Genomic DNA, 17,918 nt, shown 5'->3' with positions numbered 1-17,918 from the left:
ACTCCAGGAGAGCCCTCAGCTGGTCTTTAGGTTGTGTGCAGCACAAGCAGTGCTGGAAATATTTCGCCTGAGATTAAACTACTCTTTGTTGGCTCACTGGGGCGGGGAGTAGCAATCAAATGGGATTCGAGTAAGGATCTGCTCTCCTGAGTCCTTCATCAAATAAAAAACTATTACAATCATAGCAACATACTTCCATCCAGTTTCATGTAGATAGTGTGTAAAGCAACAAAACGATTCCTATTGGTATGCTCTTAACCAAAAGCTGTTCTTAATTGCATTATAACCCACAATAGTGAGATTTAAATTTCATTTCAAATGTAAAATAATTCTGTTTGAGTTCTTTAGCAGCTTCTCCTCATCTGATATGGAAAGAATTTTCTCTTTAATTGTATCTCTATGCCTTCAAGAACATTGAGCAGCCTTTTAAACATCTGCTCTTTCCAACCTGCCACTTAACAAGTTACAGTTTGGAATAATTTTCTCTTTGGCTTATTTTTCTCTCTTGTCAGTTGCAGATTATGAACATAAAAAAATATGGAAAGCCACAAAGTCTGAAGGCCAAATGTGTGGAAACCTCTGCAGTAATCTTTATTACTGTGCTCTGTATAGAAATCTGTAAGCATTTTTGCTTTGTATGTTTGCTTTTAACAGAAGGCTGGAAATTACAGAAAATATAGATCAACTGCTATAATTTCAGTGTCAGCTAGTCATTGACTTTTTCAAATTTAACATGTACTGTGGTTGGCCCCACATCCTACCCAAATAACTCTCAATAGACTTTTCCCCAGAGGAGATTACAGGGAGTACTTACTGAGGCACAGTTGCTTTCTGACTTGTCTTCCAGAAAGCCAATTTGGCATGGTGTCCTCTGATTCTGCAGCCAGTAGTCTGTTGATTCTAGCAGACTGTTACTGCAGAGAATCTGTTAAAATAGTTAAAAATAGTTAAAATAATTAAAAAATTTACACAGTCCTACTGTGCTTTGGGGGGCCTGAACTCTATTGTTGGTAACTCAAAGGAAATCTTGCCTACAAAGTTTTTTGGGGGCAAGACTGGGACCCCTGTTCCTTTTGGACCTGTCCAGTTAATGCACCTTAAATTCAGTGATTTATATATCCCCTGAAGTATTAGCTTATTTGCTTTCAGAACTGGAAGTCCTTGGAGATACTTGGAGGAGATGCCTAAACCCAACATTTTGATTGGAAAATATTGCAAAGAGTTTTGTTCTGTGTTAAAGTGATAAACATAAATGTTGGGAAAACTAATTATTTAATTATACCAGAGTGCACAAACTTGCAGCCTTTACGATTTACTGTATCTCCACAGTAGATCAGTACTATTCATTCTGCCAGCAGCCTCATTTCTGGGACTGCCTAGGCTACAAAATCTTTCTTCTTAAACACATTTTTCTGCTTTCTGAGAAGCTAAAGTATTTAAGACCTGCTGTAATGAGTACTGAGCTCAGACAGTACCCCGAGACCAGAACTTTGCATTTAATATCTCTGTGTTGACTCAGACCTACAGCTTATGCCACGAGCTTTGCTCAAACAAAACCAAAATGGGGCTACAGATATCTATAAACTATAAAGAGGCAAAGCCAGTTTTGCAAGTCCAATGCTTAGATTGATCTGAATTCCTTACTTGCTGCCTCTTTACTAATATTCTTCCAGGAGAAACAGGGACCCTTAGTATTTTTAAAACAACTAGGTAACAGCAGGAAAAGAATATCTGCAACAATGATGCTACTTATAGAATATTTCATATGGCTTACCATCTTCCCCAGGCAGCAATGTTAAGAAGTATGTTTGTGAAATGGATGTATATTTTATTTGTACTTCTTGCATTTCTTGCATTACATGGAAATAGGCTGTACCTTAGCTCCTTGGCCTTTTATTTTAATAATGATATTTTAAAATATAAATTTGTTGCTCTACCTGGAAAAAAAAATCTATCCACAGTACTTTCCTTTACCTTGCTGCATGTTTTGCATTGACACACCTTTGTCCTACTTCAGGAACACTTGATCCGTAAGCCTAGATCCCTTCCTTAGGAAGAGAGGTGAGAAAAACTTGTGAGGCGTCTTCATTTCTCAGGGAAGATGAATGACTGTGGAAAGCTGATCTGGACAGTTGACATGATTTTCTAATACTCAGGGACAATCCAGAAGTAAGCTTATTAGCCCCCACAGAATAGCATGGACTTTAATTTTTATCTTTCTGGCAGAAAGCCAGTTAGATAGTTAATAGTGCACTTCCTGTATTATTCTATATTGATTTCTGAATAAAAGTCAGCAGAAGATGGATGAGAAGGTAATGGGGAACACCACAGTCCATAAGTTTGGCCTGCTTCAGTGCCCTTCTTCAGTGCCGTCCACAAAGGCTTCGCACCTTTGTGGTGGTTGTTTCTCAGTACTCCAGCCCTGCTATGGGATTTCTTCCAAAGAGCTTCTGAATACAAATTTAGGGTGCACAAAATACTCAGAAAAAGCACTGTGCCCAAAGACTTTGTTCTGAGAATGACAAAGGCTTGTGAATGCTTCACATCAACACCAGTCTCTTTTTGGGGCTGCTAGCTAATCTTGTTTACCCGTTGAATGACTCTGCACTCAATAAATTTTATAACTTGCTGCCTCAGTACAAAAAGATTCCTGCCACCATAACTAACTCTGAGACTACATGGGGAAAATAATATATTTCATATTCCAAAGAAACAATTTCCTGTTAGTGTTACAAACTTTTGTATGTTTGTTTGTTTTTTAAGAAATGTTTTCAAATGTGGAAATACTGAAGCATTATAAGCTGGTTGGTAAAATCTAGAATCAAGCACTTTTTTCCTCTTTTCCAAAAATTACCATCCTCTGAGGCTTTTATGAGGACATAAAGAATTGAACAGATACATACATGCACACACACGCACATATCTACATATATATATATATGATTTCAGATTTCATCTGATTCTAGATCTTCTTACCCTCAAGGGTTGAAGTTCTAATTACCTGTTAAGACATAATTTTGCATACATAAGAAACAGCTATTTTTAGCTCAAATAGTTTTTGCTGTAACAAGCAGTCTTGTTTCATTTCCTTAAAAATCACAGTGAATTTGTCTTCAGCCTTAATCACTTCAGATCTTTCTTTCCCGAATCTCAGAGAGTTTCTGAGAAACCAGAATAGGCAGCAATTATCATGCAGAAACAAGCTTCAAATCCTTGGTACTACTCTGTCTCATAAGAACTTGGTGTGCACACCCAACATTTCAGAACAGCTAGATCATAGCAGATGTATATTGTAGATGATAAACCCATGAAATGAGCTGGACAGTCCAAACTTTACCTAGTTTTCCTCCTGTGGGATGTTAAATGATCCTTGTAGCTCGCTGCTCCTTTCAGAGGATGTTTTTATCAGGAAACAAATACTGGTAAAGCACCAAGAGAAGAAAAAACTCTCCTGAACAAATGTTTCAGGTCAGGTCATTGTTGCCAAGCTTGGGTCACTCCAGGATGGTTTATAAGTTGCAAGGCTTTATAGTACATTTAATTTTTTTATGCAGCTTTTCATAATAGACTTTGAAGTCAAGGGTAGAAATTATTACTTGGAAGTTTTGGACACCATGTGATTTTTAAGTTGCCTCAAGGAGATGAACAACATTAGTCGAATGATGTTTTCCCTGAGCCAGATTCTACTCTCATGTGTGCATAAGTAGTTCTGCACAGGCACTTGAGAATGCAGCCAGAAATGTGAAGAAGGGTGCAACAGGCATAACATTTTTACTACTGAAGGCTGGAGAAAATAATTTGCAGCAATTTGTTTTTGAAGAAGACAGGTGAGATAAACAAAACCAGATATACTTGAGTCCATGCAGCAGAAGCTGGCAGAGGTCAGCAACCTAAGGAATACAGGTTGACCCAAAGTCACCTGGAAAGCCTCTGGAAATTACTCAGAAAAGACAGCACTCTGGGAAAGGGAGGCATGCAGGAACATGTGGGAGAGGCCTCCTTGCATATGGTCTGGTTTTACACATATCTGAATGGTGTTTAGGAGATGGAAGATGACATTTGAGTAAGCAGTGGCGGGAATGAGGGGTAAACTTTGGATGAGTTTAAAATCTATCTCATGAAATGCAACGTTCTGCATTAGGACCCTTACAGATGATTACAGACGTGTTATTGCTCAGAACCTTCCCATTAGTAGTTCTTTGGAGGAAGGATAGTTTGGGCCACCCCGCAATGCTGATCACAGTAGGGTTACACACACTTGCTATGCAAAAATGCATATATAGAAGCCATGCGAACTTTTGGGCATATTTCTTTGGTAACAGACAGCAATATTATCACTGTCAAAGACAAACATGCAGTAAGAGTGAATGTAATACTTCTTAGACCATCTCACTACTGTAAGGCAATTCTCCCTGTTAACTAGGTGCATGTGTTTATATAAAGTGAGAGTCTGCATATGTATTAAAACTTGCTGGGATATTCATGCTTTTAAAGGAATATACTGAAGTCCTTATAGCAAAATAATGTATGACTGCAATGATCAAAAGTGTATAAGCTTGAAGGAGCTGGCCTAAATTAACAGGGCTAATTAATTAATGAAATGTAATATGAGAATTGGTATTCCTCAGAGATGTAACTCTACCGGTACATTCTGATTGCCATTTTTGCATTTAAGCATATTTTCAAAATATACTGAGCTGGTCTACCAAAGGATAAGAAATCTAAACCTGTACTACTTCAGCCATCAGTCAGCATCCTTCTTTTATACAGCCTGCACTTTTAGGGCAAACAGTATCACTTGCCAAAATTTCCTACTCCTATCTTGTACTTCTCTTCATTCTTATCTAATTGAGACAAGTTCTGGGCCAATCCCACTGACATACATTGTTAGCAATTTTGCTGAATTCAGCAAGGTTGCTTCTGATTTGCAACAGCACAACTGAAAGCAGAACTTGATTCATTGACCATACTTATGTGTAACAGCTGCACACACTATACTGCTGTATATCTGGTTCTGAGCAGGATCATCACACTCAGAAAATAATTCAGGATGAATTTTATCGTGCACTAAATGTGAAATCAGCAGTAATTCATGGTTCTAAAAAAAAAAGTTTTCCACTCTCATCTAGAGACTCAGCCGTCAGCATTACTCAGTGTGTTGTGAATCAATGAACTAAATCAGCCTCTAGCAGAGTGTGGATTAGAAAAGTCACTCTTTCCCAGAGGAAAATATGCATGTGAGTTTAGTGTAACAGCTTCCTGCTCCCTGATTTAGATCATAAGACATTAAAATACAGTGAATATCTATAACCGAGACAACATTAAAAAGGCTCTGCTCCACAAATGAAACATCTGCGTCTTCATGGCTGATCATCTTAATTGCTTTAGTTAATTACTACTTATCAAAAAAGATATGAAAGTGGGACATACAGAATAAGATGAGATATCAAGGGGCACATCTTCTGCATTTGTTCATATTGATCTGTATAGTAACAGGCCACATGTTATATGGTTCCTGACAGGAGCCATTCATGCCAAATACAATTACTCAAACATGCAAGTCAACTGTTTAAAATGTTCCCTTGCAGCAGGAAACCACAGTGTTTCACTCCACCACCAATTACACATCTAACTTAAAAATCACTGTAACTAACAGAGATTAAAAGAGAAAGTAATGGCCTATTTTTGGTAATTCTTTATCCTTTTCCACACAAAAAAAGAATGGTAACACATTCTGTGACAATGCTGTAAAGAAGCCCAAAATATCCTGCTGTTTGTCAGAAGTGTTGGCAGAAGTGAATCACTTCTTTTAGTGTGCCGACAATCATAAAATTAACTCGTGTTACAATGAAAAGTTCAAATGTAAGGGATCAGACAAGTGAAGCAGCTCTAAATCACGTGGTAAAGGCTAGCCTTCAAAAGGGTGTGATGCTTCTGAAGGTGACCATGCTGGGAGCATTTGTAAACACAGTGATGGCACTTCTCAGTGCTGTGCCACTGTCCTTCAGTCTTACATAAAATAGACAACTCTGAGATTAAATGAAAATTTAAGATGTTCTCCTACACAATGGATTTTCTGCCTATTTCTGTCTATATGAAGATTCCAATTACAGTCAGCAGCATTTTTTAAAAAATCAGGTATTCTTTTGTAAATAAACAAACCCTTTGATCAAATGAAATATTGACACTTTGTCTTTTAGCCATGTTGGGGTGAGCTGGAGAAGCCCAGTCCCAGCATACACATCAGTCTGTTAGAGTTCTTTATTATATCAATGATTTTACATCTAACAAAATTTCTGTCGACAGACCATACACATCCCCCACACCCACAGTGTGGTTTTCAGGATGAAGAAAATAAATCTCTATCTTCTACCTGTTTTATCTTTCTCTCTCTCTCTGCTTACATATATAAATATATATTGTTGTGATTTTTGGGGTGGGGGGAAGGAAAGCATTATTATTACTAGTGGAAGAAAAAGAAAAAAAGTAAGAATTATGGGAAAACTGAATGAACTCTGAAGTTTTATAACATTTCTGTGTTAGAACAAATGCTTTCTTATCATGTCTAGAATTATGCCTGTGGGAGACAGTAGAGCTCTGAGGGTTATTGCAAAGTGAGAGATGAAAGATGGCCTGCCCTCCTCAATAGGTCTTTGGTAGTGCCCCCTTCCCTTAGATTGTACTGCCATAATCTGGCCCTGGGGAGGAGGAATAAAAGGTCCACGGTCTTCACCACTGTATTCTCAGTTGTACTGAAATTACCTACATGCATAAAATAACGCGAGTCATATCTGTTTCCTCCTAATGACATCTATACACACACAGGCACCACTTTTTTTTTTTTTTCCCACATCCTCTAAATTAAATAACTACATATAAACCCACTATGAGGCAACAAAAATAGTAACGGTCAAATCTATACTACCTCCTGGGTTGCTGAAACCCTTTCAGTCAGATAGTAGGGAAGACAGAAAAGCTGTTTCATGGATCCTCCATTGTATTGACCTGAGAGAAGCAAAGCTCTGGACCCTCAGGCTGGATCCCAGAAACTTGCCACGTATTGAAGAGCAGTCCTGAAGGTATTCACGCTATGCACTGCCTTTATTTCCTATTGTCAGATAATGAGGAAAAATAGAAAAGTTCAGGGGGATTTTGTCTCCCATATATGTATAATATATTTTGGGACCAGACAAGTATAGATGAGGCAGACAAAATTGCAAGGTACCATAACAGCACCCAGAATTTATTTTTCTCTATCAGTCCTTTTCTTTTTCAGGTATCAGTTAAATTTTGTATTCCCCATAAAGACAAAACCTAAAAAGCAAAGTTATAACCTGTGATATACCTGCCTTTGAATGTAACATAAACTTAGAAGTTACCTTCTTACATGCTGTGACAGAGCTTCCCAAACTGCTTGCCGAACTGTCTGTGCTGCTGCCTTGGTGCTCTGGGACTTCATGCATCAGTGGAGATTCAAAGTTGCTGAAGAACAAAAAAGAAACAAACCCTAAAAAAACCTTTCCAGTGACTCAGCTACATAGATAACAGATGATACCAAAATACAGTTCAGTAAAGAGAAGTAACTTAGATTACAAGAAGCTGTCTATTTCTCCAGAAATGTACTAGGGAAAGAGTATCCTACACAGTCTAGGTCTGCTTCCCAAACTGGGTCTCTAGAGTGCTTTTAATTTATTGCAAGTCATCTATGAGAAGATGTGGAACATGTTGTGATAGACCATAACAAGCAACCAGGTTAACATGGCTTAACTAATAATCTTTCATCAGCTCCAACATGGGATAACAGACCATGTGCAATTTCCTGGTATGCTCAATTAAAAACTAAAATGCATTTTCATAAGTCACCTTCACTGGAGCAGAAGCCAATATGTTAAGAGGAGGCTGCTTTCACTTTCTGCCCAAATCCACAGTCAAATGTCAATAAGGCTACCTTTCTCTCAAAGGTTCATGTATGTATATTTCACCTGATAACCGCTTAGGACCACTTATGAATATATGAATCTGTCCACTCCCATTGATAAGTAACTTTGTCAATAAGAATTTTGCTGATGTGTGTGGTGCTATTCCATAATTATTAAAGAAAGTATCTATATATGCTGGAATTAGAAGAGTGAATGAAAAATGTAAAACTAACTTAGCACTTATTAATTGCTAACTGGGGAGAAGCTTCATGAATTGCATGGGAGGATTGAATACAGGTGCACAAATGAGACCAGTAGATTAATTGACTTCACTTGAAAAGTGTGATACGACTTAATACTCTCTAAGATAGCAGCATCATTGGTATCTAGAAGGGAAACTTTTGTCTCTTCTGCTCCATTGCTCAGATTATATAGATAAACAGTAACATTCCCAGGCAGTAATTTCTCTGGCATTTGACAAAGCAAAATAGCATTTTATAGCCCTTATACCAAGTTCTTTAACAGAATGAGGAACATTAAACATATGAAGTCATTCTGGTTTTATATCTTCATTAAAAACAAGAACCTCATATTCAGAGGGTCAAATATTGTATAGGTTAAGTACCCTCCTTGATAAGTCCACATTTAGATGCAGCCTCTGTACTAGGTACAACTCAGTACTCCCAGCAGAAGCTGTGCATTGCCTCTTTTTATAAGATGCATCACTTCTGCAATCTAATAGTAAATTACAAATCAAGTCTGACCTGCAGGTTGAAGTACAAAGCCCATTGTTTTCTCCTGCTCTTCACTGAGAGGAAGACAGAGTGGCTTTGCCACTGCTTTGCCCTACAGGGGGTTGATACGCTGATAATGACTATTTGCTGTCAGTTACACTGTGCAGGGAACTGAACTTCTAGTGCATGAAGTGTTGCTGCGTCTAAAAGCAACAATGATGATAGTGGGGCCACTAACTGAAGGCCTTTTTGGACCTTAATTAAACAGTACAAATAGAACACTACATTAAAGCATAGATGGAAAAGACAGTTGAGAAGTCATGTTCTGGAGTATTAACAAATTTGTGCTATCTCTGGATGATACTCCAGTAAGGGGTAGCATGCTCCATGTTCCATACAGAAGTAAAGCTGTCCTCCTAGTCATGTGGAAAGCAAAAAGATCTGTAAAATCTTCTTAATCCTTTAAAATATGTGTTCTTTCCAAAATGAACCTACTTTTCATTTGTAAATATAGAAAAGCTTGTTAAAAGTACATGATGAGTGAAATAAATGTAGAATGCTGTTAAATGTTTTGAATGGAAAAAGGCTCCATCTCAGACTGAAGTTCAGACAGGCAACAACAACTGCCTTTGGTGTTTTTGAAATCTGGTAAACCTAAATTCTCTTGTCAGCTATCTCAGTCCTCAGAGCTATATTTCACATCCAACTGATTACTCAGAGCACAGGCAAAATCAGCAACTGTGTTTCACAGGACAAGGGACAACACATTTACGAATATCTGTAACACTTTCAGAGCTTCTTTTTTGTTTTAGGGTTCATCTTTCCTGTGCTATAACTGTAGAGCAGAACCCTTATTCTCATGCTGCATTGCAGTTAAACTCTAGCATTGTGCTAGTGATATGAACTCTAGGCTCCCACTGTTTGCAAACAGGTTCACACAGTCAGGGTTCACAGTCACTTAAAAACACAATAATTTTTACAAAGAAATGCTAAATTATGAGAGCTGCATTTGGAAACAGTTTTAGACTCCACAGCCTTCTCCTCATGAGTTTATGGTACACAATTTCTAAAAGTACAGAGAAACACATACCCCTACACCTTGGCCACCATTGATGGTCAGCTACATGAACACCTCTAGGTATCACACAAAGTGGATATGTAGCAATACATACTAACTGATGGAAAAAAATGAGCACCTAGCTGAGCTTCTTCAGGTCACAAACCTGAGTCTTCCATAACTCAAGGAGGTGCAGTGTATAAGGTTCTGTCTAGATACCTTCAGATTTTCATGGGTCTTTCTTTCAACATGGAACACAGGTTTGGCATTTCAACATCCATTTTTTGAATTATCTCATCTCACAGTTAGATCAAAGTTTCCTCTTCTCTTTCTTTATCTTGTGGGCACCCTTTCTAAGCTTTAATTTTCAATATGTGTGTGATTTCTTAAGAGACCCTCCTCAGGTCATACAGCTCTGCCACCTTCACTCTGCAGCAAAGCCAGCAAGATAAACCTAGTTTTCATTAACTCCCCAGGGAAAAACTATTCTGTCTTTGAGAAGCAGCCTGCTCTCATTAGTTCCTCAACAGCAGGAAGCTGAAAGAAACTGCTGCAGAGATGTAGCCATCTTGCCATCAAATGATAGCTCTGCATTCAGGTACTATACTCGTTACTTCACATTAACAGTTTACGCAAAGCACTAGTCTTTCAAGGCATCTGGCACAGATCTGAGCCTTTTCGCTACAAGATAAAGCAAGCTGTTGAAGGTTTCAGGTCCTAATTCTCACCTTTGCTTGGCTCCCCTTGTTTGTTATGTGACGGAGAATGCTCATCTGACTTAGATGTGCTCATCTGATTTAGAGCTATCACGGAAGGCCACAGGCATAACAACGAACCTGTGTTAAAGGATGGCTCATTTGGGGATTTTTCCTTTGGTCTGAGAGATCCTAATTTACAATTCAGCTTTTGAAACTGAAGCTGGGAACCTGGACCTATGACCCAGTGTTAAGAAGTACTCCATTTTCACTTTAATATTTCCATTAACAGAAGAGTCTCCACAGTCACTTATTTGCCACCAGGTGCTGTTTTAGTGATTCGTGAATGATGACTGATACTTTTTTCCTACAAAGCTAAATGCTCTCACAAAGAATGCAAACAAATTTCTTGGAAATTAGAGGGCTGTAGTAAATAGCTATGAGGTTTATGGCACTAACTGTAGTAACAGTACATCCTTTATTATTGACCAAAATGCAAAACAATTGCTTCTCTTTTCCTACGTTGAATAATTCAAAAATACTGACCTTGATGACTCAAGACTTAATCAAAAAAACACAGCTGCTCCTAAAAATAATTATCTTCTTTGCAGATGTGGCAGATGGTGCTATACCAACTAAGAAGAGGTAATTTAAAGAATTCCCCAGGTTATCACTAAAGAAAATTAATCTTGTGAAACAGTATCAGAAACTTCAATTTCCTACCATCTTGAACAAGCATAACCAGTTTCCAAAAACGTGCTGTTCAATAATTGTTCCTAAGGAGCAATTTCAATAAATAATACATGACATTACATATATTTTTTGAACCAATCCTATTATAGCCTGGTGCTTTTCATCTTTTTGTTATGATTCCTAATCTCAGCATTTTGAACATACAAAACATACTGAACCATGAGAAAGATAATCTTGATGAAGGAAGCAAACTGAACAAACACAGTGAGGTTTCTCAGTGCAATTAAGTCCAAGTTAGTCGGTGACATTTCTGATGTTTTGCTGATATTTGTGTTGAACACCATGAACAACAAAAAAAAGAATGAATCTCATTTTGAAATAGAAATACGACGCAAGTGAAAGCATAGCAAAATACTTTAGCATATTGTTACCTTTACACTCAGAAACAAACCCAAAAGCTACTCAGAAATTGAGGAAGGCAGCTAGCTTAATCCAGACCCTAAGCAAGCAGCAGTTTTGAAAGGCATGCAGCAAACAGCATCCCTTAACTTCAAAGCCTTTTTGAAGTGGACAGACCAGTCACACTCTTTCCTCATGCTACTTTTCAGATTTTACAGTTTTAAGATTTATCTTTACATGTAACCAGGTCAACAAAGTCACTAGCATTAAAATCATTAGATGTAACAGTGTCAAAGTTACTATTTTAATCCATAGAACTGGTTTTTATTTAGTCTGGACCATGTGTATACTTCAATCAGAGCACAGATGGTTAGTCAAACAGACGCTCTATAAATACCTCAAACAAATGTCTTTCTGATTTTGTTATGGATTTGAAACCTATGTGAAGAATATAATCACTAGCAATATCAGGGTCTGATCTTGTAAGGTATTCATAGACTTGTTTCAGTCTCCTTTGGCTGCTATTGACTTCACTGGGAACTGAAATTACTGAATGTTTCCCATCATTGTCAGACCTGAGCATCTATGCAGTCTAACAGGTACAGGATTAGGTTGCTAGTTTTACAGATCAGCGCACTGAAAAGAGTAAAAGTTTAAATGCTCTATATTCAGATTGCTCATTTCATAATGTCTGTTGGGTACTCTTGATGTACATTTTATTTTTATCAGTGACACGGCTGCAAAAAGGCCAGGTCTTTAGCTACATGCTAATGAAAAACAGGAGCAGAGAAAAGACAGCCCATACTATGGTACACCACACAATAAAAAAACCTTTTCCTTTCATGTTCACAGGGCCCTGAATGCGCTTTATTCTGTTCCAAATTAAAAAAAAGCAAACAAATTTAGAAGCCTCTGCAAGCATTAGCAATGATCAGCCTTCTTTCAAATCATGTTTTAAAAATACTATAAAAGAACAGACAAGTTTTACTCAAGAATAAATGTAAACCAAATTAACTAAATTTTATATGATCTACTTAGAAATACTCCTTCCTTCCTTTATTTACCAATTGAATTCTTAAAGGAAAAATAACAAGGTTTTATGTACATGTCTGACAGACTTCTCCACATTCAATACTTATGGCAGGTTATACTTGGATGAAAGAGTTAACAATCAAATCAAAGAGTTGGCAATCAGGAGGTGAATGACAGATGATTGGGTTGGGGTTTTTGCGCTGGTTAACTGTATTTCGGTAGTTTACTGACAGAGAGCCAACCCAATAGAAACTGGACTTTTGCATACAGCTGATAGGCATCCTGCCTTTTTCCCACCTACCCCCAGACTTGACATGACTTTAGGACAATTCCAGGTGGACCTTTGTTTTGCTGGTAGAATGGCTACTTACTAAGGAAACCTTCCAGAAAGGACAGGCTTGGACCTTGGTCAGAAGAGACTACAGAAAAAGCACGAGTAACCATGAGATCTCTTCCTGGTAGGGTGCATAAGGCAATGAAAGAAAATGCTTAGAATTATATATAGGATGCAGTATTGGTAACAATCATTTTTGAAGAGTTTCTGATTTGGAAGATTTTTAGAATATATAAAAAGAAGACCTGGATCAACAACTAGGGACCAGTTAAGGTCTGATGAGGAAGAATGACTGAACCTGGGAAAGATTAAGGAACAGACCCTTAAATTCAGGGAGGGCTAAAGGACTGCACCTTATGGAGATGGACTGAAAGATAGCCAAGGCTGCTTTTCTGCCCTAAAAGCAATGAGTCTATACTCAGGTCTGGAGTGCCAGCCAGGTGGGAAACTAAAGCACTGTTGAGGGTTTGACTGAAGGAAAGATAAGAAATCTTGTTAAAGGAAGGATTCGTCAAACTAATTAGTCTGTATTTACGTAACTTAAGTGGGCAGTGCTGATCAAGGAAGATGATTTGACCGAGATACAGACTGAATTCACTATACCCAGGCACAGGTATTACAGAAAAAACAGACTAAGGCAGTTTCATTTCCTCTACAGCAAAGCAATAGGCTTGCTGCTATTTAAGCCTACTAAGTCAGCAGGAAGCAATACAAAATCAGAAATATTCTTAAAAAGATGTCCCCAAAAAAATTCCTTATTCACTTAGCACATGTAGGTGTACTGTACAATAGCACTTGTGCTGTAGAAAGGAGGACAAAGAGGAAACACTTGTTTTTCCTCTCAAACAAGAATGTTCATGGCTGTGTATTTGTTAAGCAACTTATTACTGCACTTCTGATGGCAATGCCTATTCTTAATATAGATTATGTTGTTAGTGCAGCGCAGTGTAGTATTCCAAGTGTGTGATGTTATCTGATCTTACTTCTTTTAAAGATAATGGAAAAAACATTCTGACACAGCTGGAATCTGGTGAAATTTGGTCCAAATTAAATACATAACAAATGTGCAAGCAGCTCCCACAGATTTCAACTAGAAATGGAAATTCTCAGCATTTTTCAAGATGAAGTCAAAGATGTTGCGAATTAGGCTTTCATGCCATAAACCACTGGGCAATTTTTAAAAGTCTGTTTTAAATGTTTCTTGTATCTAACAAAAAACTTGCATTCTCTGACTGCTCCTCTCATCCTTTTGCTATGCACAAACTGTCAGGTGGGCATTTCAGGAGAACCAGTGGAACACGACATAGGAAGAAGCTGGTGATTTCATGTGGAGGATGTTAATCTTGGCTTAACTAGTTTTTTAAGTATTTTTTGGCATCTTGTTTATATTATATAGTCAAACTTCACAGTCAAGCTTCTCAAACAGCTTTTGCCATTGACCCATGCAGTGTATTTCTGATTCTGAGCATTAGAGCAAGAGGAGTCAAATACTGACAAAACAAGCCTCAAAGCCCAGCACATGCAATCAAGTATTTCACTATCTGACAACTTTTCTTAAAGTTTACCTTTTAAAGATCTCATATCCACTCTATAAAAGCTTTTCATTAATTAAATTCAAGACAGATACTAAGTATTTCTGAAAGGAAGAGAAATATGACAAAGATGTTCGTAACTTAAAAGTAAATGCATATGTCATGATTCTATTTGAATAGAAAATGCATGTAGCTAATCAAAACTTGCTAGCTGTTCCAGTGTTTTCCTTTTTCGATTCATTACAAATCCAATAGACTGTAAAAGTGTAATTGAAATGTGGTAGGTACTCAGGATTATGTGTGTGATAGGAAGGTGAATATTGCTTTCATGTTTTGAATTGTGTGTTTCTAATGCTCGGCGGACTCTGAAATTCTTTGTACCAGCTCTCCTCAGAAATAATAAATCTGGCTTTGGAAATCTGGGATTAACAAAGGGCTGATTTGTCCCAGATGTTTAAGGGAGAAGTTTGGGAATTTCCTACTGTCGCAGAATCACTTTCAGCTACTTTAAAAAAGGGCAAAGCTGTTAGTGAAAAGGAACTAGTGATACTGGAAAACCAAATTTTTAAACATAGAATCTGAATTATGGAACAGCTTGAGGTCTTGGAAAAAAAAAAAGTATGTGTATGACCAGCTAAGAGGCCATAATATCATGCTGTACAGTGTTCTTTATTACAAATTGTGAGATCCTAGAATTGACTTCAGCATAGTGTAGTTGAAGGTGCAGTTTTTCATATCACAGAAGTTCATGTTTCTGAATACTAAAGGAAATGATAATAAAATATTTATTCCAAATTCCTGAAGACTCCCTAGCCACCAGTAAACCACAGAACTAATCAGTAAAGCATGACAACCTCTTTTTTCTTTTCCTTTTTTTTTCTTTTTTTGGAGTATTTCTGAGATACATGTCAATCAGAGTAGAGGGAGAAAGAATAGGGTGAGGTGATCCTGTTATCAGGAATCTGTGTGGCATACAACTAGCTGAACTAGTGTTTTATGCCAAGCCTTTTATAACACTGGCACAGTGCTACTGCAGAATGATCCCTCCTACCACCAAACAGCCATGCTAGCCTATGTGGTTGTTCTAATTCATGAAGGAGGTAGCATGTTAAGTGGAATGGTCAGATTACCCTCATCTTCAACACAATGGTGGCTTGTAGATATTTTGGCAAGCCACCAAAGACATTTTGAATTTTGAACCCACCTGCTTGAATTCCTCCCTTCCGCCCACCCCTGAGAAAACCAAGACTTTGCTGCTGTGAGCAAAGCTGGAAGCTTTGGTAGACAGTCTTCCACAGTCTACCCTTCTTCCTCAGTTCTCAGAAATAACATTACCCAATTGTAAAATCATTTCTACAGCTGTAAAAATGAAGGCAATTCCTAGTCTATTGTCATTCATTTCCTTGCACAGGCAGCTTCACCAACACATCCATATATTCAAAAAACAATCAGTCAAAACTACTCTATGTAGTTGTGATGTTGGTTCCTACTAAACTCAATTTCATTATAGTAAATATTTTACTTTAACAGTATCTAAAGTACTTTCAAAAGTACCTATCTAGTGAATACACTATTTTTTCAACTCCATTCCGGTTTCCAGCCCTTTTTACTTGAAAGAAAGCCAAATTGGTTTGGATTGCTCCTAAATCTTTCAAAATGTTGTTTAGGATTATAATAGTGTTCAGAAACCAATATGTTTTTACCTTAACTAATGCTACCAGAAAAGTAAAACAATAGTCTAAAAATTAGTGTCTTCATCTAAAATATTAATGGAAATTTCCTATTCTCTTTAATCCAGTATTGTTTCTATGACCACCTGCAGTTATATTCATAAACTATCTAGTTAAAATGTCAGGGTACATTCTGAAGTTATTTTAATGCCAAAGAATACATTCTGTCATTGCTTATTCACAACAAATCTTATTTTAATGTAATTTAACATAATTTACATGCCTAAAATATTCCTGAAAAATTCTTATTTGCTCCTAATCTTATCAATTTTGATGCTAAGTTAATATGTCAATAAATAGCAATCTGTGATAACTTATAGAAAGCAAGGCCTCAAAACCCACTTGTTTAAAAGTATGGGGCTTTTAAAAAGCATAACAACATTGTCAGAGATGTGAACAAAATTAAGTTGCCTCTAATTGTCTCGGCTTCTAATATGATAAAACGTGGTTTTGTAATGTGATTAACAGGATTGAGTGGTAGGTATAAAGGCAACATTCTCAATTTTTTCCTAGTTTATACCAGCATAAGGAAAGCATGAGATTTCAGTCCAAGAAATTATGATTAAGGTTTTTTTGGCAAGATGAATCCTTCTTCTTTCTACCCCCTAAAACCTACTGCCTTTCTAACTATGTATAAGGAACACAGGACATTATTTCTGAGAGTCTAAAGGTGAATCAGATCAATGAGTTACTAACTTAATCTCATTTTTTGCCTTGGTGCTGCAGAGCTTCTTCAGCCACTGCTTTGTAATGAACTTCAGAGTAACTATGAAACTGTTGTGATAACTGTGCTTGAAATGCTTGACTTTTTCTCACTGGGATGCACAAGGTCCAGCAGCACCACCGACTGAGCTTAGGTTAAGTTCTCAGATAACTTTATCATTACCTGCAGTGTGATTACATGAGTACTTGCTAAATTAGTATTCTTGCATTTACACCTAATGCAAAAATATAGACCAGACTATGTGTAGACATGGATTTTCAGTTATCCACTCAGAAATCAAGAGGAGATTTGGTTGCAGAGAATCTGAGAGAAATTAAATTGCTCTTTGATGCCACTTGCTCTTTTTCATGCTTGGTTCTTGCAGATGAAGTGTTTCTATTAGATTTAGTTCAGATACAGACAAGTTCACTTTCACCACAGGCTAGGAATGATCCTACAATAACTTCAGTGAAGCTGACCATGTAGTTGGATTGTACATGATGAGCAAAAAGGGTATCTACATTGACCATATGTATCATAACCATTAGCTTGTCCAGGCTTCTTTTTTAAAAAATAAAAATAATATGGCAGCATGAAATTTTTGTATTTTGTAATGCATCCAAAAGTACCAAATGACCATAACTCACAGTACGAAGGAAACTGAAGGTGCTCATTGGCTCTGGGGCAGGAATGTCACCCTGCTTCAGCAGAGCCCAGCAGCAGCCATGCTCTTTCTATTAACTTCATTAAGACCAGAAGTTGCCTCGTTTCATGTCTTTGGGTGTGTTTAAGTTCTACTCCGATCAGCACTGCAAAGTCTAAGTTCTTTTGATTCAAAGGAACAAAACAAGAGGAATGCACTTTGTCGTGGATTAACCCTAGCCAGCAGCTAAGCACCACACAGCCACTCGCTCCCTCCCTCCTGCTGGGATGGGGGAGAGAATTGGCAGGGTAAAAGTGAGAAAACGCGTGGGTTGAGATAAAGACAGTTTAATAGGTAAAGCAAAATCTGCGTGCACAAGCAAAGCAAAACAAGGAATTAATTCACTACTTCCCATCGGCAAGCAGGTGTTCAGCCATCTCCAGGAAT

At 37.5% G+C, this 17,918-nt stretch overlaps 1 protein-coding gene across 1 annotated transcript in view; it reads right to left on the bottom strand.

Annotated features, from left to right (window-relative positions):
• The window catches only part of SPHKAP (SPHK1 interactor, AKAP domain containing), a 53,274-nt gene extending 45,811 nt beyond the window's left edge, over window positions 1-7,463 (bottom strand). The window contains exons 1-2 of the mRNA XM_009484314.2: window positions 7,380-7,463; window positions 815-925 (exon numbers count right to left, since the gene is read on the bottom strand). Of these exons, the coding sequence (XP_009482589.1) occupies window positions 815-925; window positions 7,380-7,463 (195 nt within the window). The remainder of the gene's footprint in view (window positions 1-814; window positions 926-7,379) is intronic.
• Window positions 7,464-17,918: the final 10,455 nt, after the last annotated feature.

The sequence above is a fragment of the Pelecanus crispus genome, chromosome 9 (assembly GCF_030463565.1).
Source record: "Pelecanus crispus isolate bPelCri1 chromosome 9, bPelCri1.pri, whole genome shotgun sequence".
NCBI lineage: Eukaryota > Metazoa > Chordata > Aves > Pelecaniformes > Pelecanidae > Pelecanus > Pelecanus crispus.
This window is presented reverse-complemented; position numbering and strand designations above follow the sequence as displayed.